Here is a 22645-nt window from a genome sequence, read left to right as displayed (position 1 = left end):
GGCAGAATGAACAAATCAACAGCAGGTGAAGAATTAGTTTTATTTAGGTTGTTCCTCGTGTGGTATAAGTGATTAGATGAAGCAAAAAAGAAAACAGCTCACCCACACTCCTAGGCATCCTGAAGGACGGCACTCAAGGGACCACTTGCAATATAAGGAAAAAATACGGAATGTTACAACTTCTATCATGTGCAAAAGTTTATTGGTAGAATAAAAGATTCCATGGAAAAATGGACATTGAAACGCGTTGCTATGTCCATTTTTTTCCATGGATTCTTTATTCTACCAATAAACTTTTGCACATGATAAAAGTTGGAACATTCTGTATTTTTTCGATAAGTGATTAGATGACTATTCTTCGGGTCGGTGTGATTACAGCAATACCAGATTTATATCTTTTTTTTTTTTTCTTTTTATGTTTGGCAGTTGTATAGGTCAGGTTGTTCCAAAAGGCATTACAAAACACACGCGTACATACAAAGTTTCTTAAAAATATTTATGGGTACAATATATTTTTCATTTTTTTACTTTGACCCACTATGGAACTTTCACTTTTTGCAGGCTGATTGCTTGTAAAGCATAGAAATGCAGGAGCATTCCTACGCTGTACAAACTGTCAGCGCTGCACTGACAAACAAAGTTCTACATCATGCTCAGAGCATTATGTAGCAAGTTTGCTAGCTCTCGTATGTAGTCATGACGATATCAGGTCACCCGCGATTATGTCGCGGGGCCACCGATCCGAAGGCAGAGGGGCTTCCTCCTTCTGCCTGCTCTCTAAATGCTGCGATCGATTTTGATCGTAGGGGGTTAAAATGCTGGGAGCGGTGCAGCAGAATCAGTTGACACCCGGTGGCGATCATGTGCGCACAGCCTCTGTACACGCTACATCGCCATGACGTATCCATACATCCAAGGTCGGTCAGTACAAGGCGACCTGGACATATGGATACATTATAGGTTGTGAAGGGATTAATGACATTGGCTGTATGTTTAGTGTTGATGTCCTGAAACAAAATACATTTGGAGCCGATCAAATGCCTCCCTGATGGTATCACATGATGTATAAGTAGTTACCCGTATTTTTTAGCATTGATGATAGTAATCTTGACCAAATTCATTCCAACAAGATTTGCTGAAATGAAGCTCTGTGTCTGCAAGCAACCTCCACCATGCTTCACGGTTTCCTGCAGGCACTAATTATTATATCGCTCTGCAGCCCTTAAAAACAAACCAGACAAACAAATAGTCTGTCTTCTGTTACAATTTTTTTTTCAAATTCTGACTCATCGTTCTAGAGCATCTGCCATTTTTCTGCACGGCAGTGCCTATGTTTTCATGCATATTTGATTCGCTTGGCCCATTTCTATGTCAATAGATATAGCTTTTTGACAGTAATACTGCAATGAAGAACACTTCTGGCCAGACCTCTCCGAACAGTATATGGGTGTAGCTGGGTCTTACTGGATACTGTCAGTTCTGGGCTGATGACACTGCTAGACATCTTCCAATTTAAAAAAGGGAGGCAAGCATGACAAATCGCTCATCTGCTGCAAGGTTTCCTTGATCAACGACTGCGTCTACGGTCCTTAACGTTGCCCTTTTGTTTGTGTCCTCAATGCGGAGAAATATGTGCAGATACAGATTGACTCCAAACTTATTCCCAAGCAGGACATTGAACCCAGGCATACAGCTAATGTCATTAAAACGACATTCAGCATAAAAAACAAGGCCCCACTGATCATCATCATTGACTGTCAGGGATTACAAGGATTTGCGCAACTCTGCATCCTTAGAAGGTCTATGGTTAGTTCTCAAAGGCGTTTGAAACAACCTCCCTGCAGAGATCATTAAAAAACTGTGTGCAAGTGTAATTACAAGAACCGATGTTTTGAAGTTTTGAGTTAGATTTCTCTTTTGTTTACTTTACATTTTATTAAATTGATAGAGTACACTAATAACTCTTCTATAATTGAAACTTTCTTACTTTGCATTTTTTCCAACACCTGCCTAAAAATTTTGGCCCGTATTGTACAGTCGTAGCCAAAAGTTGAGACAAACACAAATTTTGTTTTTCACAAAGTTTATGGTTCCAGTGGATTTAGGTCTTTTAGATGTTTCTATGTCACTGAAGTACCAGCACAAGCATTTGATAGATTTTTAAACTTTTGACAAATTCATCAAGTTTATGCAAAAACTCAATATTTAGGGTTGACCCTTATTTTTTCCAAGGCTTCTGCTATTCACTTTACTGGATATCCCCTTCTGGACCAAATCTTGACTGCTAGCACGCCATTCTAGTTTAATCAGTTCTTGGGGTGTATAACAATTTCTGTGATTTTGTTCCAGCCACTTAGTTATCACTTTTGCCTTGTGACATGGTGCTCTATCATGCAGGAAAAAGAATAGTTCATCATTCAATTGAATTCTGGATTGCTGGGGGAATTGGTCTTGGAGGATGTTTCAATACCATTCTCTATTTATGGCAGTGTGCTTAGTGTACAAAATTAAGAGCGAGTCCACACCCTTGGATGAAAAGCAACTTCACCCATGAATGGTTTCAGAATGCTTTACTGTTGGCATGACATCAGACTCGGCACTCACCTTTTTTCCTTTCCGAACAATCATTATTCCAGGTGTTAAACATTTTAAATAGAGGTCTTCACCAGTGAAAATTATCCCCCCCTCCACCCCTCTGCAGGCTAATCCTTGTACTTCTTGCAGAATGTCAGTCTGTCCTTGATGTTTTTCTTGGAGAGAAGTGGGTTCTCTGCTAATCTTCTTGACAAGATGCCAGCGTCAAAAAGTCTTCACCTCACTGTACATTGATGCTATTCCTGAGTTCTGCACTGGAGTTGAACCGATCTCGGAGCTGAATCCTCTTTAGATGGTCCTGGCATTCTTGGGCATCCTGAAGCCTTCTTCACAGCAATAGCACCTATCTTGTTGAAGTTCTTAATGATTAAAAAAAAATGGTTAATTTTAGGGGCAATATTAGAAGCAGCAATGTCCTTTGCCTGTAAAGCCCTTTTGATGTAAAGCAATGATGATTGCACGTTTCCTTGGAGGTAACCATGGTGAACAAAAGACAAAGATCTCAAGCATCAACCTCCTTTTAAAGCAACCAGTCTGCTTTTCTAATTCAATCAGCATGACGGTGACATCAGCCGCCTTGTCCTCATTAACACCTTTCCTGAGCTAAAGAGAAGAAGATCACTGAAATTATGTAAGAAGGTCATTTTTAGTAGCAGGGTTGAAATTCAGTGGAAATATGTTTTTTTTGGGATTAGGTGCATTTTCATGGGAAGGCATGACGTTACAATTTTTTGCAATTGATCTGATTATTCTACATGGCAATCTAGAGTTAATGCCACTATAAAAACTGAAGCTGCAAACTTTGTGAAAACCAAAATTTGTTTCAATCGTAAAAATTTTGGCCACGTCAATGCAGGCGACTTAGACCTTATAAAAATCATACCTGTATTATTGACTTAGACCTTAAAAATCATGCCTGTACTATTGCTTTTTGTGGTTTACTTGGCGTGCATAATTCTATATTATATAAAAAATGTATATGCAAATGAGAGGGCTCAGTGCAAGTTTATGCCCACTTGATGCCATTGCTGGTTCCTGTCTGCCGTACAGTACCAAACTGCGGCTGCAAACAGGAGCCAGCAATGACACTATATAAGTATAGCTGCAAGAGTGAAAGACTTCCTTAAGGGCAGGGACACACTGCCGTATTTCTCGTGTGATCATCGCATCGCAGTGAATGGACTGGCCAGCACCTCTCCTGACCTGAGCATGACAGCATGATGGATTTCTATGCAGCTGTCAAGCTCAGGTCAGGAGAGGTGCCAGCCAGTACAAGGCTTACCATGCGATCCTCGGACGAGAAATACGGCAGGGTCTCTCTGCCCTAAGGGCGCAGAAAGTCTGCTGTATTACTCGAACGAGGATCGCATCGCAATCCTCGGACTGGCCGTTGGCTCTCCTAACTCGAGCGTGACAGCATGCATTTCTGTGCAGCCGTCAGGAGATCCGACAGCCAGTCCAAGAAATGCGATGCTTGCGTGAGCAATACGGTTGTCTGACAGCCTAATGTGTATAGAGGCCTTAGAGCGCGAACATCGGCCTAACTCCCTGATATGGACAGGTTTGGCAAACAGTAATGCATATGGCGGTATCCCTGCTGTTCCTTGACAGATGTTGGGGGGACAGAAACATCTGACATGTCTGATTTTGGACAGCTGGTCCTTGTTTTTAGGAGATAAGCCACGGCAACAGAAGTAGGGCAACATTTCGGAACACAAGATCACTCCTATGTTGGCCAACAAGAATCTAAAATCTAAAGTAAATGTGGGTCTCTAAATTTGTCTGTTCTACTGATTTAAGCAAAGTTTGTTGAATCTACAGTACACCCCCCGAAGTAGCTGGGCGAAACGTACACGTCGGGGCTGAGTACAGGAGCTTCCATTTAGACCTCTTAGCGTCCCTTAAACAGGTAAAAACAACCTTAAGTTCCAGTAGTTCTTTAATGCATGTGTTAGATATTCCTTTACTTTGAGTGATATCAGGCTTAAAAAAACATGGCCATTTAGGATATGCTCACATAGTTGATTCCCTGTGGCTTGATTAGTATACCATTAGGTGCACCTGTGATTTTCAGGAATCTGATTCCATATTTGAAGGTCTTGCTTTGATAAAAAACATTATATACCTTAGGGCATGTGTTTCAAGCATTTAGGCTAAAGGGCAGTGTGCAATAGGAGATATTAAAATGGTTTTGCATTTACAGGTACATTAGCATTCTACTACTTATATCTTTTTGCATTTTTTCACCTCACATTGAAATATAAGGTGTAAGAATATGGCATTTGAACAAATTGGGCTAAATGCCAAATCTAATCATGCATATGTATTTTCACTTGATTTGGAACTATAATTAGTGTGGAATTTTTTACAAGATCGCTTTTATATTGGACATTACAGTTCCTGTACCTTGTCTTTAACAATTTTGAGATATTTAATAAAATTAATTTTTATTTGAATATGTGTCACTTCTAGTTATCGCCAGGGAAAAATAGAATACCTGGTGAGGTCTGTGGTTACAAGTATAATGAACATTTCAGGCTGCTTACAACTGCTAAGTGAATCAATATGAAAAAATGTTTTACTCTTCCCAGGTTATTCATGACAGCGGGGCAAGTATACCTGAAGTTCTAGAGCCCTTTCTTCTTCTCCAGCCTTAAACTGCACAATATTAGCAAGCTCCTTTCTTAGTGCCTGCAGACGATCTTGAACTTCACTCTATTTAAACATGATAAAATGTTAAACTATGCAACATTTCTTCACAATCGTTGTAACATTATTTAAAAAAACGGCGTTTTAGCAATTAATTCACACTACAGACCCACCAATACCTCTGAAAGGTCCCCCTACAACAGCAGGTAAAATAAGAAAGCTCAAAGATAGGAGCATGGCAGAATCTTCTAAGGGGTTCACCAAGAACCTGATGAAAAGGTCTGAAGTCACATATTTCAAGCTGCAACCTGTCCTAGTCATGTTTTACGAAAGATTGGAGTCTGACGAAACAACGCCTGACATGTGTTAACTGTCAGAGGAACAACATCATGAGCAAACATAACTTATCTTCACACAACCACAAAACAGGGCAGAAGCAAAATAAATAAATGGGTTCAATGTGCTTTTCTTTTCCCAGCTTCACCCTGCTTCGTGCTCATTTGTAAACCCGTTCGGCTGAGTCAGTCTGACAGCTTTTCAGCAGGGAAAGGGGACTGAAGCTTGATTTAAAAAACCACAAACATTATGCTCAGTCAATGGAGGAGCATTTTTTTTTATCCTCCTGCTACAGGCCTGCTCTGCAGCTGAGTGAACAGATCAAGTGTGTTCATGATTCTGCTCCAACAGTTGAGACATGTCTCGAGTGGTGGAGCTTCTTCAGATTGCAACCCATCCTAACAAGAGACTAAGACAGGTTGCAGCTTGAAATACAGGTGCATCTCACTAAATTAGAATATCAAAAAGTTAATTTCAGTTCTTCAATACAAAAAGTGATATTCATATATTATATAGAGTCATTACAAACAGTGATCTATTTCAACTATTTTTTTTCTGTTAATGTTGAGGATTATGGCTTACGGCCAAGTCATTATTTCAGTAAATTAGAATATCAAAAAACACCTGCAAAGGCTTTCTAAGCATTTAAAAAGGTCCCCTAGTATTATTCAGTAGGCTCCACAATCATGGGAAGACTGCTGACTTGACAGATGTCCAGAAGGCAGTCAGACACTAATTAAATGCAAAGTAAATTTTGCATTTCATTTGGAAATCAAGGTCCCAGAGTCTGGAGGAAGAGTGGAGAGGCCACAATCCAAGCTGCTTGAGGTCTAGTGTGAAGTTCCCACAATCAGTGATGGTTTGGGGAGCCATGTCATCTGCTGGCGTAGGTCCACTGTGTTTTATCAAGACCAAAGTCAGCGCAGCCGTCTACCAGGAAATTTTAGAGCACTTCATGCTTCCCTCTGCCGACAAGCTTTTTGGAGATGGAAATTTCATTCTCCAGCAGGACTTGGCACCTGTCCACACTGCCAAAAGTACCAATACCTGCTTTACAAACAACAGTATCACTGTGCTTCATTGGCCAGCAAACTTGCCTGACCTTAACACCATAGAGAATCTATGGGGTATTGTTAAGAGGAAGAGGAGAGACACCAGACCCAACAATGCAGACGAGCTGAAGGCTGCTATCAAAGCAACCTGGGAATCCATAACACCTCAGCAGTGCCACAGGCTGATCGCCTCCATGCCACGCCGCATTGATGCAGTAATTGATGCAAAAGGAGCCCTGACCAAGTATTGAGGGCATTTACTGAACATACATTTCAGTAGGCAAACATTTCGGATTTTAAAATCATTTGTCAAGCTGTTGTTATAAAGTATTCTAATTTACTGAGATAATGACTTTTGTGTTTTCATTGGCTGTAAGCCATAATCATCAACATTAACAGAAATAAATCACTGTTTGTAATGACTCTATATGAGAGTTTCACTTTTTGTATTGAAGAACTGAAATAAATTAACTTTTTGATGATATTCAAATTTAGTGAGAAGCACCTGTATGTGATGGTTGCCATTTTTAGCACATTTAAGGATTTTCACATGTAGCCGTAGTGCTGTGGTTCTTGCAATGATCAGCAAAGTAAGACCATAAGGTGTGCACTGTGTGCGGGTGGCAAGTGGAAAGAACCACTACATGTGAACATACCTTAAAGAAGTTGTACACTTCTTTATATTACCCCCCCCCCCAATGAATCCCCCTGGGGCCCATAAGACTTTTTGTAAATACCTTATGTTGCAGATAATGCCCGTGAGCGGCGCCATCGGTGGCCGCTCACAGGCATCAAATGACCCCGCGCTGACGTCACGACAAGTGAGGCGTAACTCAGCGCTGGGGTCCTTGCAGTGGCTGCTGGGTTGTGCGCGGGGTTACCCCCCCACGTCACACCCAGCATCCACCGCACGCTTTCCCAATGAATGGGGAGAGGCAGAGCGCGCGGTGGATGTCGGGTGTGACGCGCGGGGGGGGGGTAACCCCACCCACAGCCTGGCATCCACCTGGAACGCAGAAGACAGAGACCCCAAGCTGCTGCCAGCACCTGTCGTGACATCAGCGGATGTCAGAGCCGGCTGCAGCCGGGGGTCACGTGATGCCTGTGAGCAGCCAGTGATAGCGCCACTCACAGGCATCATCTGCAACATAAGGCATTTACAAAAAGTCTTAAAGGGCCCCGGGGGGATACATTGGGGGCGTAATATAAAGTAGTGTACAACCACTTTAAAGAGAACCTGTTATTTGCTCAAAAAATTGAGGTAAAAGGAAACCTGTCACCTCATCTGAGAGCTGCAGAGCGTAGGGGCAGAGACTGCAATTACAGCAATGTGTCACTTACTGGGTGTCATGGGTGTCTCAGAAATGACAGTCGCCCTGCAGTTGGTTGCAGGAGATCTCTACATTTGGCATTACAGACATCTTCTTAGAGGCTGCCTCTAGGACCCAGCGGCTACCTTCCTCTGGCTAATTTACTCCCTGGTCTGGGTGTATAAATACCTGCTGTGTATCAGAGGGAGGTGCCGGCGATATTCATTACTACTTGTGAAGGCTTTAGGAAGAGCAGTACTTGGTCCCCTCTGGAGCTTGAGGACATGTGCGCATTTGTCTGGAGTCGTCTAAAGCTAAGCAATTTCCCCCTGTTTGTCCTCCCTTGTTGACTATAGTGTTTAGTGGAGATCGACTAGTGCTCATCTCCTTCCTTCCCTAGCCATAGCCATACGCCAGGGAAAGACCGGGTGAGGCATGCGTGCAGCGATTGGTGAAGAGCCAATACAGGGACGTTAGGGGAGACAGGGTGAAGCTAGATCAACCTAGGAGGTCTCCACTTCCCCATCTTTCCCTAGAATCTTGGCTCCCTTTCCCCTCTTCCCTATGTGTTGCACTAAGTTTTTCCCACAATTTGCGTGACACTGGGCTGCTTGATGTAGTTTTTGAAAAACAAAACAATATTCACTATTTTATTAGCAGGAGATGAGGACTGAAACCTGCTGCCATGTACTCCTCCATATTCATAAACTCTGTATAACTCAGCCCCAACCACCAATGGGCATCTCTGCCTATGCACACAGAGCTTCCAATCAGTGGTGTGGTTGGGATTATACAGAGATCAGGATTCAAAGAACTGGCAGATCTGCAGAAGAGAATTTAACAAATCTCTAGTAAGCAGCGCAGAGATTGATACATCGCTGGAATCAAGATCTCTGCACCTACAGCATGCTACTCTCAGATGAAATAATAAATCTAGTGACAGGTTACCTTTACATAACCAGTAAAAATCCCAGAGCTTCAACAATTCTGCTATTCTTTTTCCGTTGCGTCACGCCATTGCAGAGGTATTTACATTTGTTGCTTCACAGTATGTGAAATCTCTGCTTACAGTCCAACTGGGAACTTCTGTCTTCTCTGGGGCTGTATGTTGTCACCCTTCCCTCCCAGACACTGCCAATCACAGCTCGGCAGTGTCTGAGACGGCTAGCATATTGAGGTCTCATGAGAACAAGATGTACTAGCAGTCTCAGATGTTGCTGTGATTGGCAGCGACTGAGAGGGAAGGGTGAAAAGTGCACTGCCAGTGAAAACAGAAAAAAAAACGTCCAGCTGGTCTACAAGCAGAGATTTCACATATTGTGCTCCAACAACAAATGTGATTAACTGCAAAATGGAGTGACGCAGAGCAAAAAGGAAAAGAAAAGCAGAAACCTTGAAGCTTAGGATTTTATTTTATTTTTTTTAATCAAGTGAGAAGTCCTCTAGGGCAGAGGTCCCCAACCGCCGGTCCGCGGACCAGGACCGGGCCGTTGGGGTTTTTCAGCCGGTCCGCGGGGAGAGGGGGCCACTCCAGCCTCCAGCAGGGCCGCCATCAGGGCATGACTGCCCTGACTCCAGTATGGGGCCCGGCCGGTAGGAGCCCCCTCGGAGCCCCCCTCTTGTGCGTCTCTCTCCTCATGGGGCCCCCGGCCGCATGCTAAGCGCCGGGTCCGGGACATCTTAGCGCTGCGCTGCTGCGGCAGCACCTTCATGATTCCCCTGACTTCCGGTCATGTGACGGCGCCGTCACATGGCCGGAAGTCAGGAGAACCTGGTGTCAGCGATTTGGACGAGCGCCAGGATTCTGCAGGGATCGCATGGGGGTAAGTATAACAAGTTTTATTTTTTTTAAAATACAATTAACTAGGAGTGGGGGGAATGAGAGATGCACATGGGGGGGAGGGGAGAGGATGAGAGATGCACATGGGGGGGGGAGGGGAGAGGATGAGAGATGCACATGGGGGGGGAGGGGAGAGGATGAGAGATGCACATGGGGGGGGAGGGGAGAGGATGAGAGATGCACATGGGGAGGGAGGGGAGAGGATGAGAGATGCACATGGGGAGGGAGGGGGGTGGATGAGAGATGCACGGGGGGTGGATGAGAGATGCACGGGGGGTGGATGAGAGATGCACGGGGGGTGGATGAGAGATGCACGGGGGGTGGATGAGAGATGCACGGGGGGTGGATGAGAGATGCACGGGGGGTGGATGAGAGATGCACGGGGGGTGGATGAGAGATGCACGGGGGGTGGATGAGAGATGCACGGGGGGTGGATGAGAGATGCACGGGGGGTGGATGAGAGATGCACGGGGGGTGGATGAGAGATGCACGGGGGGTGGATGAGAGATGCACGGGGGGTGGATGAGAGATGCACGGGGGGTGGATGAGAGATGCACGGGGGGTGGATGAGAGATGCACGGGGGGTGGATGAGAGATGCACGGGGGGTGGATGAGAGATGCACGGGGGGTGGATGAGAGATGCACGGGGGGTGGATGAGAGATGCACGGGGGGGGGATGAGAGATGCACGGGGGGGGATGAGAGATGCACGGGGGGGGGATGAGAGATGCACGGGGGGGGGATGAGAGATGCACGGGGGGGGGATGAGAGATGCACGGGGGGGGGATGAGAGATGCACGGGGGGGGGATGAGAGATGCACGGGGGGGGGATGAGAGATGCACGGAGGGGCATGAGAGATGCACGGAGGGGCATGAGAGATGCACGGAGGGGCATGAGAGATGCACGGAGGGGCATGAGAGATGCACGGGGGTGAGCTGCACATGGGGGGGGGTGAGAGATGCACATGGGGGGGGTTATGTTTACATAACTTTGTTGCCTTATGAAGGGCGGGGGGGCCCCCAAAAATTTCTTGCACAGGGGCCCACTACAGTCTGTGTCCGCCCCTGGGATGAAGTAAATGCAGCTGAACAGCAGCTGTCAGGACAGCTGCCCTGTCCTGCTGCAGGGCGTGATGGGGCCTCAGTGATGCGGCTCCTGGCACAGCACATTATGTGGGGCTCCTGGCATAGCTCCTGGCGGGGACCTGGTCTACACTATATGATAAGTATGCACTAAACTCCAAATCCCTCCATTACCCCGCCCCCATATGACCAAAGCCCCGCCCACCCCACCCTTGCTGGGCCATGGAAAAATGATCTTGCTTCAAGCCGGTCCCTGGTGCAAAAAAGGTTGGGGACCACTGCTCTAGGGCATACTCACATGTGGCAGGTTTGTCGCAAAGTTTTTCAGCTAAATTCAAGGTCATAAATTTGAGCATAGAATTCTTTAAACAAATCTTTAGTGTTGCATGTGAATGTACCCCAACTCTTGTGGTCAAAAAGGGTCCCACCTCACAGACCAAGAAATTGCCACGCTCATATTTATTTAATCAGCAACACAAGAAAATGGTTATAACTGAAGGGTCGTTTTCATAGTTTGTTATGGTTTAACTTCCACAACTGTAGTAAGTTCCCACTCAGACTTTACCTTAAATTCTTTAGTTGTTTCTTCCATCGGCATCACTGTATGGCTCCTGTGAAAGACCGATTCTCTACACACTACACAGATTTCTTCCGCGTCAGTCTTACAATACAGTTTTAGTGGTTCTTGGTGCTTTCCACACAGCTTCTTCTTCTCCTCTTTTTCCTTTGCTGCAATCAGGTGAGCTGAAATTTCCACTACATTCTCCACAACACGATTAGGTCTTAAAAACTTCCACCTAGACACTTTTCGACACTGGGGGCATGAGAAATTATTGCGAATGCCCCTCCATGATTGGGTAATACATGTTCTGCAAAAGTTGTGACCGCACTGTATAGAGACAGGGTCTGTGAAGTTTTCAAGACAAATGGGACAGGTCAATTCATCTTGTAGCTCTTTAACACGATTGGTCTGAGCAGTTGCCATTACTAGAAAAAAAAAAAAAAAAAATGATAATAATCACTGTTATTTCACATTGTAAGAGGATCAATGTATTCAAGTTGCTTGTCTGAGGTCAATACACTTGGATAGGTTTAGCCTCTTCCCATTGAAGCTAATTTTAGTTTTTGGCTCTCCTTCCAAGAGCCATAACAGCCCCCCTCACCAATTGACAAAATTGTATGAGGGCTTGTTTTTTGTGGGTCAAGTAGCAGTTTAGATCTACATGATTAATTTTGCCAATTTACTGGACAACGGAAAGAAAATTCCAAGTGCGCCAAAACTGCAATTCCGCATTTTTTTTTTTTCTTCTTTATACACAGCGTTCATTATGCAGATAAAATGACCTAGTAACATGTTTCTCCAGGTCAGTATGATTAAAGCAAGCAATACCAAACTTTTTAAAGGAAATCTGTTACCAGGACTATTGTAAATCTGAAGTCTTGGTCACTCCAGCTTTATTCCCACCCAGCAGCGCCTCCTCCTGCTTGACTGATGACTCCTTTGCCTGAGGTCACACAGCATAGAGGTTGTTTGTCAAGCAGGAGGTGACACTGGGAATAGAGCTGTAGTGACAAAGGCTTCAGATTTACCATGTCCATATCAATAAAAAGGCTGATTTCTCAATGATAGAGGAACAGACTGGCCATGTAAAATGTATTGCAGGACTTGTCCTTGAAAGAGCTACATAAGCGTATAAATAGTTTGGGGTTGTGAGGTGAGGGTGAAATCCTGCTGACAGATTCTATTTAAAAGTGATGAAAAGAATACAGAACTTACGTGTCACTATTTTCCAAGACCTGTAATGTTTGCATTTTACAGTCGATGGAACTGGATCAGGGCTCTTTTTGTCTAGAGAGCTAACGTTTTTTATTTTATACCATTTTGGGGAAGATCTGGTTTGATCACTAATGACATCTCCACCCACACCCCCTCCTTCCTTTTTAGATTCTGAAAAAAAAAAACTTTAGGCCTCTTAGGGTGCTTGAACAGACTATTGCTTGTTTATACTTCCAAATCAGCAGCATTGCAGTGGGTATGTCCAATATAGGGTTCCCGAAGCCAAGCCTGGATCATAAACGGCAGATAATGGCAGTAAGTATACAGTTACCATCTGCCTCTAAGGGTAGGCTCACACGAGTGTATAAAGGATCATTCATCCAGAAAAGTAGGATGATTTTTTTCTCACTTGTTATTCATACAGTCTATATACAACCCATTTTTTGCAGCAGCAGATCTTAAATCATTTAGGCTGAGTGCCCACTATGCGTTTTTCAAGCGTTTTTTTGCCGCAGAATTTCAGCAGCGAAAACGCTTAAAAAAAAAAACGCTTGGTAATACGTGCCCCATGGTCTCCAATGATAATTCGCATGTACTGTGCACATGCTGCGGAAATTTCCGCTGCGGATCATCATTGCGGAAAAATCCGCAGCAGGTCCATTATTTTTGCGGATACGCGGTGTAATCGCCGCCATTGGCTTGCATTGAATCGCTTAATATCCGCATGAGTACATGCGGATATTAACCCCTTAAGCCCCGCGGGTGGTTTGCATGTTAATGACCGGGCCAATTTTTACAATTCTGACCACTGTCACTTTATGAGGTAATTACTCTCGAACGCTTCAACGGATCCCCCTGATTCTGAGATTGTTTTTTCGTGACATACTGTACTTCATGATTGTGGAAAAATTTCTTCGATATCACTTGCGTTTATTTGTGAAAAAAACGGAAATTTGGCGAAAATTTTGAAAATTTTGCAATTTTCAAAATTTGAATTTTTAAGCCCTGAAATCAGAGCGATATGTCACACAAAAGAGTTAATAAATAACATTTCCCACATGTCTACTTTACATCAGCACAATTTTGGAACCAAAATTTTTTTTTGTTAGGGAGCTATAAGGGTTAAAAGTTGACCAGCGATTTCTCATTTTTCCAACAAAATTTACAAAACCATTTTTTTTAGGGACCACATCACATTTGAAGTCACTTTGAGAGGTCTTTATGACAGAAAATACCCAAAAGTGACACCATTCTAAAAACTGCACCCCTCAAGGTGCTCAAAACCACATTCAAGAACTTTATTAACCCCTCAGGTGCTTCACAGGAATTTTTTGAATGTGGAAGAAAAAAATGAACATTTAACTTTTTTCACAAAAATGTTAATTTAGACCCAATTTTTTTTATTTTCACAGGGGTAACAAGAAAAAATGGACCCCAAAATTTGTTGTGCAATTTCCCCTGGGCACGCAGATACCCAATATTTGGGGAAAAAATACTGTTTGGGCGCACGGCAGGGCTAGGAAGGGAAGGAGCGCTATTTGACTTTTTGATTGTAAAATTTGCTTGAATAATTAGCGGACGCCATGTTGTGTTTGGAGAGCCCATGTGTGCCCAAACTTTGGAGCTCCCCCACAAGTGACCCCATTTTGGAAACTAGACCCCCCAAGGCACCTATCTAGATTCATAGTGAGCACTTGGAACCCCAGGTGCTTCACAAATTGATTCATAAAAATGAAAAAGTGTTTTTTTTTTCACTTTTTCATTTTTACGAATCAATTTGTGAAGCACCTGGGGGTTCCAAGTGCTCACTATGCATCTAGAAAGGTGCCTTGGGGGGTCTAGTTTCCAAAATGGGGTCACTTGTGGGGGAGCTCCAAAGTTTGGGCACAGAGGGGCTCTCCAAACGCAATGTGGTGTCCGCTAACAATTTGAGCCGATTTTCCATTTAATTTGTTAGCGGATACCATGTTGCATTTAGAGAGTCCCTGTGTGCCCAAACATTGGAGCTCCCCGACAAGTGACCCCATTTTGGAAACTAGACCCCCCAAGGCACCTATCTAGATGTATAGTGAGCACTTGGAACCCCAGGTGCTTCACAAATTGATTCATAAAAATGAAAAAGTGTTTTATTTTCACTTTTTCATTTTTACGAATCAATTTGTGAAGCACCTGGGGGTTCTAAGTGCTCACTATGCATCTAGATAGGTGCCTTGGGGGGGTCTAGTTTCCAAAATGGGGTCACTTGTGGGGGAGCTCCAATGTTTGGACACACAGGGGCTCTCCAAACGCAACATGGCGTCCGCTAACAATTTGAGCCGATTTTCCATTCAATTTGTTAGCGGACACCATGTCGCGTTTGGAGAGCCCGTGATGTGACTAAACAGTGGAGCTCCCCCACAAGTGTCCCCATTTTGGAAACTATACCCCTCAAAGATTTTATTAAGGTGTATAGTGAACATTTTGAACCCAGAGGTACGGCACATTATTTGTTTACATTAGGTCATCATATTGAATAAGTTTTCATTATTCTTGAGCGCAAGTGCTCGCTACTTGAGTTTGCATCGGGTACTCAGGTATGCACCATGTACAGCGTGTGCTCGAGTGACATGCTCGAGTCCCTGCTCCGCATGTTTCACGGTTATTAGACACCCAAAAAAAAACATGCGGGGATCGCTCGTGCATGGCAGGCAATCCCCGTAAAGTTTTTTGGCCGCGAAGCATATGGGGCAGAGACTCGAGCATGTCACTCAAATACCCACGATACTAAATGCATACCAGAGCACCCGATGCAAACTCAAGTAGCGAGCACTTGCTCTCAACACTAGTCGCCATATCGTCATCTTTTTTTCTTACTTTTGAAAAAAATCCCAGCCCCAGCACAACCCTAGCCCCAGCACAACCCTAGCCCCAGCACAACCCTAGCCCCAGCACAACCCTAGCCCAATCCTAACCCAAGAGTTTATTTTTGACGCCGTTCCTTGTGCGGTATAAGTGATTAGACGACTTTATTCTTCGGGTCGGTGTGATTACAGCAATGCCAGAATCATATGGGGTTTTTATGACTGACAGCTGTCACACACTAAAAGACGCATTTTTTGTAAAATCTAGTTTTTGCATCGCCATATTTTGAGAGCTATAATTTTTCCAGATTTTGGCAGACAGTCATGTGACGGCTCGTTTTTTGCGGGATGACTTGACGTTGTTATTGGTGCCATTTTCAGGCACGTGACATTTTTTGATCGCTTTCTATTCCGATTTTTGGGAGGCAGAATAAACAAAAACCAACAATTCAGGAATTGTTTTTTTTTTTTTTTTTTTTTTATTCTGTTCCGCGTGTGGTAAAATTGATGAGGCAGCTTTACTCTTCGGGTCAGTACGTTTACAGCGGTACCACATTTGTATCATTTTTCTATGTTTTGGCGCTTATACACAATAAAAGCTATTCTATAGAAAAAAATATTTTTTAGTATCGCTTTATTCTGAGAGCTATAACTTTTTTATTTTTCGGCTGATGGAGCTATATGGCGGCTTGTTTTTTGCGGGACGAGATGACGTTTTCAGCGGTATCATTTTTATTTATATGCGTCTTTTTGATCGCGTGTTATTCCACTTTTTGTTTGGCGGTATGGTGATAAAGCATTGTTTTTTGCTTTTTTTTTTTTTTTTTTACCGTGTTCACTGAAGGGGTTAACTAGTGGGACAGTTTTATAGGTCAGGTTGTTCCGGACGCGGCGATACCAAATATGTGTACTTTTATTGTTTTTTTTTTATTTTTTTTATAATAATATTTATTGATGGGTACATTATATTTTTATTTTTGGTGTATTATTTTTTTTATTTTTTTATAATATTTTTGCACATTTTTTTTTTTTTTTTTTTCCACTTTCACACAGTTTATACACTTTATTACTTTGTCCCACTCTGGGACTTTCACTTTTTTTTTCTGATCGCCTGCATGGCACAGGAATGGAGCACCATCCCTATGCCATGAAGGCTGTCAGAAGTGCACAGTGTGAAGATTGCTTGGAGATGCACTGCGCATGTCCAAGCAATCTTCCTGCTCTCTGGTGACCCGGATGTTGTCATGACGACATCGGGTCGTCATGGCAACACCCGGGAAGCCTTTGCAGACTGCGCTGGAAGCCGGAAGAGGAGGTGAGTATCGCCGATCACCTCCCCTTGCCCCCGCAATGCCGCGATCGACTTCGATCGCAGCATCGCGGGGGTTAATGTGCTGGGAGCGGTGCGTGACCGCTCCCTGCACATAGTACCGGGTGTCAGCTGTGACAATCAGCTGACACCCGGCGGCGATCGCGCCCGCACAGCCTGTGTGCGGGCGCGATCGCGATGACGTACTAATACGGGTCTGGCTCTTAAGTCCCAGGGCACAGACGCGTATTAGTACGTCAGATGTTATTAAGGGGTTAAGCGATTCAATATGCGGATGGTACCCGGGTCGACCCATAGTACCTGTAGTTAAAAAAAGAAAAAATATATGATTATATATATATATATATATAGGGGAGCCAGGACGCATCGCTGAGGAGACCGGGGGCCATCAGAAGGTTAAGTATAATTTTTACCATTTTTATTTTTTTAACTATTACTTGTCACACTATATAAATAGTGACCAAGTTGTCAAGCACTTTTCCAAGTGATGCTAAAATCACAGCATTTCTGCTTGCTTCGTGGGCACTTAGCCTTACAAGATCATTTATAGTTTCCTATGTTACAGAATTGCAGTGCATCTATAAAACAAACAAACAAAAGTCTCACACAGATTTGATCAGTAAGAAAAAAAAAACCAATAAGGAATAAAAAAAATCTCATGTGCACTAGCCCATTGAATAAATTCATCCCCGAGAACAGCACTTGAAGCAATATTAGGCTGCGTTCACACATTGCGTATTTCCCTGCGTTTTTTTTTTTTTTTTTTTTTTTTAACGCGCGCGCATTTTCCTGCTTTTTTTACGCAGGTAAAAAAGGCACCTCCATTTCACACACTGCGTTTTTTTACAGAGGTGCAGGAGAAATGAAGTGTGACGAGCAGGGACACCTGTATGTAATGTAATGTATGTGTATGTATGTAATGTATGCGTCTGTGTGTCCTGTGTGTACTGTCTGTGTCTACAGTGCCTACAAGTAGTATTCAACCCCCTGCAGATTTAGCTGATTGACACATGCGGAATTAACTTGGCATTGTGACATTTGTACTGTAGATCAGCCTGGAAGTGGGAAATGCACTGCAGCAAATTTTTTTTTTTTTTTTTTTTTGTTTTTCTTTTTAAAAACGTTAAAAGTTAATTCAGAGTGTCATTTATTATTCAACCCCTCAAACCACAAGAATTCTGTTTGGTCCCCCTAAAGTATTAAGAAGTAGTTCAGGCACCAAGAATAATGAGCTTCACATGTGTGGATTAAAGATCTCTTTTGCCAGCCTTTTCTGACTATTTAAGACCCTCCCCAAACTTGTGAACAGCACTCAGACATGGTCAACATGGGAAAGACAAAGGAGCATTCCAAGGCCATCAGAGACAAGATCGTGGAGGGTCACAAGGCTGGCAAGGGGTACAAAACCCTTTCCAAGGAGTTGGGCCTACCTGTCTCCACTGTTGGGAGCATCATCCGTAAGTGGAAGGCTTATGGAACTACTGTTAGCCTTCCACGGCCAGGACAGCCTTTGAAAGTGTCCTCCTGTGCCAAGGCCAGGCTTGTCCGAAGAGTCAAGGCTAACCCAAGGACAACAAGGAAGGAGCTCCGGGAAGATCTCATGGCAGTGGGGACATTGGTTTCAGTCAATACCATAAGTAACGTACTCCACCGCAATGGTCTCCGTTCCAGACGAGCCCGTAAGGTACCTTTACTTTCAAAGCGTCATGTCAAGGCTCGTCTACAGTTTGCTCATGATCACTTGGAGGACTCTGAGACAGACTGGTTCAAGGTTCTATGGTCTGATGAGACCAAGATCGAGATCTTTGGTGCCAACCACACACGTGACGTTTGGAGACTGGATGGCACTGCATACGACCCCAAGAATACCATCCCTACAGTCAAGCATGGTGGTGGCAGCATCATGCTGTGGGGCTGTTTCTCTGCCAAGGGGCCTGGCCATCTGGTCCGCATCCATGGGAAGATGGATAGCACGGCCTACCTGGAGATTTTGGCCAAGAACCTCCGCTCCTCCATCAAGGATCTTAAGATGGGTCGTAATTTCATCTTCCAACAAGACAACGACCCAAAGCACACAGCCAAGAAAACCAAGGCCTGGTTCAAGAGGGAAAAAGTCAAGGTGTTGGAGTGGCCTAGTCAGTCTCCTGACCTTAACCCAATTGAAAACTTGTGGAAGGAGCTCAAGAATAAAGTCCACATGAGACATCCAAAGAACCTAGATAACTTGGAGAAGATCTGCATGGAGGAGTGGGCCAAGATAACTCCACAGACCTGTGCCGGCCTGATCAGGTCTTATAAAAGACGATTATTAACTGTAATTGCAAACAAGGGTTATTCCACAAAATATTAAACATTGGGGTTGTATAATAATTGACTCACACTTTTATGTTTAAAATTTAATAAAATTCAACTGAGCAACATAACTTTTTGGTTTGTAAGATTTATGCTTCTGTTCATAAAACCTACTCTCGTTTGCAGTTTGAAGGCTCTAACTTATTTGCATCTTATCAAACCAGCTAAATCTGCAGGGGGTTGAATACTACTTGTAGGCACTGTATGTGTCGTGTGTGTGAGTGTCCCCTTAGCAGTGTATGTACAGACAGCTTCTGGCTGCAGTACATACACTGCTTAAGTTATTAAAAGAAAAAAAAAAAACTATGGATACTCACCTATCCGATGGATGGGAAAGGCGTCCGGTCCCGCGGTTTCCAGCATCTGCCGTGAAGCGATCAGCTGACTGGCTTGTAAATCAGCTGACCAGCCTGTTAGCTAACAGCTGATCGCTTCACCGGCAGATGCTGGAAGCGCGGGACCGGACCGGACGCCTCTCCCATCCATCGGATAGGTGAGTATCCATAGTTTGTCCTGCACCTCCGTAAAAAAGCGCTGGAATTACGCAGTGTGTGAACACCGCTGCGTAATTCCATCGCTTATAATGGGCACAATAGGGAGAAAGAGCAGGACGCAGCTGCGTAAAGAATTGACATGTCAATTCTTTACGCAGCTGCGCTTTCGCGCTGCGTAAAATCACACAGTGTCTGAACGGCAAAGTGAATTTCCCATTCACTTTGCTGGCAGACACAAGGCACATTGGGTATTTTGAAAAAGTGCGCGCAAAAAAGCGCGCAAAAATACACAATGTGTGAACGCAGCCTTACGTTCATATGAGCCAACCATAACAGTAAGAGCAGAGCTAAGCTTTACATTCTTTTGTTACCCACTTAAATACTGCTGTCAATCTTTGACGGCAGCATTTAAAGAGCGAGGTGCCAAGGGGAGGCTCACCATTCCATGCGCCCATCACCCCCCACAACACAAGGTGCTGATATGTGCTAAGAGACCCCCAATGTATTAACCCAGTGATTAGATTTCTTTGTAAATACCTTGATGTGTTCTTCTTGCCTGTGAGCGGCGCTACCGCGGGCTGCTTACAGGCATCACGTGACCCCCCCCACCGCTGATGTCACGTCAAGTGAGGCGTGACATCAGTGAAGCAGTCCCCGCGGTGGATGCTGGGTTGTGGGCGGGGTTACTCCACAAGTCACACCCAGTATCCACCGCATGCTTTCCAAATGAATGAATGAGGGTATGACGCACGGGGTAACCCCACCCACAACTCAGCATCCAGTATGGAACGTAGAATTAAGCCACCCCCGGCTGCATCTGGAACTTGACGTGATATCAGCGGATGTCAGATTTGGCTGCAGTCGGGGGTAACGTGATGGATACGAGAGCCCAGGCAAGGACACAGCAAGGCATTTGCAAAACGTCTTATAATCACTGGGTTAATACATTAGTGGACAACTTCTTTAATGGTACCCTCACCACCACTTGCACCTTTTGCCGTAAATGCTTCCTTCAAAGATTGATAAGTGTTTAAGGGGTTAGCATAGCTCTGATTGCTGCTGTTCGAGGCAGATGGTGACAAACAACAGCAGCATTTCCTCCATCCGTTACCATTCTGCATTTTAGTTAAACCCCAGATGGAAACCTCAATGGAACACTGGGGGGGCCTAAAACTGATGTGTAGTAATGAAAGATGAGGCGATGACTTGCACCCATCTGGCCTATCTTTGGCAGTCCGTGTGCCAGAAATTGAAATCTAAACCAGCGATGCAGATTTGTGCCATTACATAAGCCAATTTCTCCCTTGCTTCAGGTTATCTATAATCATTAGAGCGACTCCTTGTGGTATACAGAGTTGGTGATAACTCACCAATTTCTCCCCTTCCTATCCCCTTCTTTCTTTTTCCATCTAGTGGTATACTTCTCGCTTCATTCCATTCTTTCTTCTATGGATATACACCGTGAGCACAATTAGGCAATTTGTATTTTTAATTATTGAACTACAATGCGGTCGGTCAATCCAAAAACTTAATAAACCTGAATTCTTTAAAGTAAAAAAACTGGAATTAGACTTACCGGTAATTCGGTTTCTTAGACTCTCCACGACAGCACACCTGGAGGTAGCCTCCCCAACCTAATTAGGGACAGGAACACAAAAGAGGTTAAATAGTCCCTCCCCGATACCATCCCCAGTGTTTTGAAAGGGCCACACAGTATGAATGCTCTAAATATTTTATTAACACTAAGGAATTTTCCATCAACAAGGAAAGGGCGGAAATTACCCGTGCTGTCGTGGAGGGTCTTAGAAACCGAATTACTGGTAAGTCTAATTCTATTTTCTCCAATCCCCTCCACGACAGCACACCTGGAGTAATACCAAGGAATGAATCTTAGGGAGGGACAACAGCCTGAAGGACTTTCCTTCCAAATGCTAGGTCTTTTTTTGACATTACATCCAATTTATAATGTTTAGCAAAAGGTATGGACAGACAACGATGTAGCTGCCCTGCAGATCTGCTCGATGGATGCGCTAGCCTTTTCAGCCCAAGAGACAGATATAGCTCTAGTGGAATGAGATTTCAAGGATTTCGGAGGAGGCAAATCCTGAATTATGTAGGTTTCACAAAATCGCTTTTTTAATCCAAATTTGCTAGCGTATTTTTTGCGATTTTCTTCCCTTTGTTGGGGCCTCCATATCGAACAAATAAGTTGTGATCCTTCCTCCAGGTTTCAGTTTGACTTGAGAATGACTATAATCCACTTCTTACCTCCAATGTGTGGAATTCTTCTTCCTTGCCATTTGATGGATTTTGGCAAAAGGACGGGAGAATTATGGCCTGAGACCTATGGAAATCAGACGACACCTTGGGAAGAAAAGAAGGTTCCAACTGGAGGATGATCCTGTCCTCCAACCTACGACAGTAAGGTTCTGATGGAAAGGGCCTGGATTTCACCCACTCTCCTGGCTGTAGTCTGAGCTATAAGCAATGCTGCTTTCCATGACAATGTCTAGGTGTGCCTCAGATATTGGCTCGAAAGGATGCATAGCTAGGCCTTTAAGAACTATATTGAGATCCCAAGGTGGAATTGTTTTAGCTCTTGTTGGATTTATCAGATGCAGCGGTCAGGAATCTCCTAATCCATCTGTTCTGGGCCAGTCAGTATCAAAATAGGAGCTCAAAGCCGAGACTTGGACCTTAAGCGTGCTTGGTCTCAATCCTTTAGACAGACCGTTCTGCAAGAAGTCCAAGTTTCTGGGCATGTCCGGCCGAAAGGGATCCAACGGACGAGGCTCATACCATAGTTTGAAGGCTTTCCAAATTTTTTTATAAATGGAATTCGTGACCTGTTTTCTGCAGTGTATGGATCACCTCTTCTAAAAGGCCTCTGGCTCTTAGGATAGCGGTCTCAGAAGACAAGCTGCTAAAGACAAATTTTGAGTGGGCCGGATGGTAGATTGGGCCCTGATGCAGCAGATCGTGGATTTG

General features: G+C 44.1%; 1 protein-coding gene across 3 annotated transcripts in view; it reads right to left on the bottom strand.

Moving 5' to 3' along the window:
• Positions 1–22645, bottom strand: part of LOC141199164 (E3 ubiquitin-protein ligase TRIM39-like) — a 54053-nt gene that overhangs the window by 14846 nt on the left and 16562 nt on the right. For 2 of the 3 annotated variants that reach the window (XM_073663194.1, XM_073663195.1), the window contains exons 2-3: positions 11430–11851; positions 5215–5310 (exon numbers count right to left, since the gene is read on the bottom strand). In XM_073663194.1, the coding sequence (XP_073519295.1) occupies positions 5215–5310; positions 11430–11851 (518 nt within the window). The remainder of the gene's footprint in view (positions 1–5214; positions 5311–11429; positions 11852–22645) is intronic. The other variant, XM_073663196.1, reaches the window with a different exon arrangement.

The sequence above is a fragment of the Phyllobates terribilis genome, unplaced genomic scaffold (genome assembly GCF_046119375.1).
Source record: "Phyllobates terribilis strain yellow unplaced genomic scaffold, ASM4611937v1 Scaffold_2__4_contigs__length_985480577, whole genome shotgun sequence".
Classification (NCBI taxonomy): domain Eukaryota; kingdom Metazoa; phylum Chordata; class Amphibia; order Anura; family Dendrobatidae; genus Phyllobates; species Phyllobates terribilis.
This window is presented reverse-complemented; position numbering and strand designations above follow the sequence as displayed.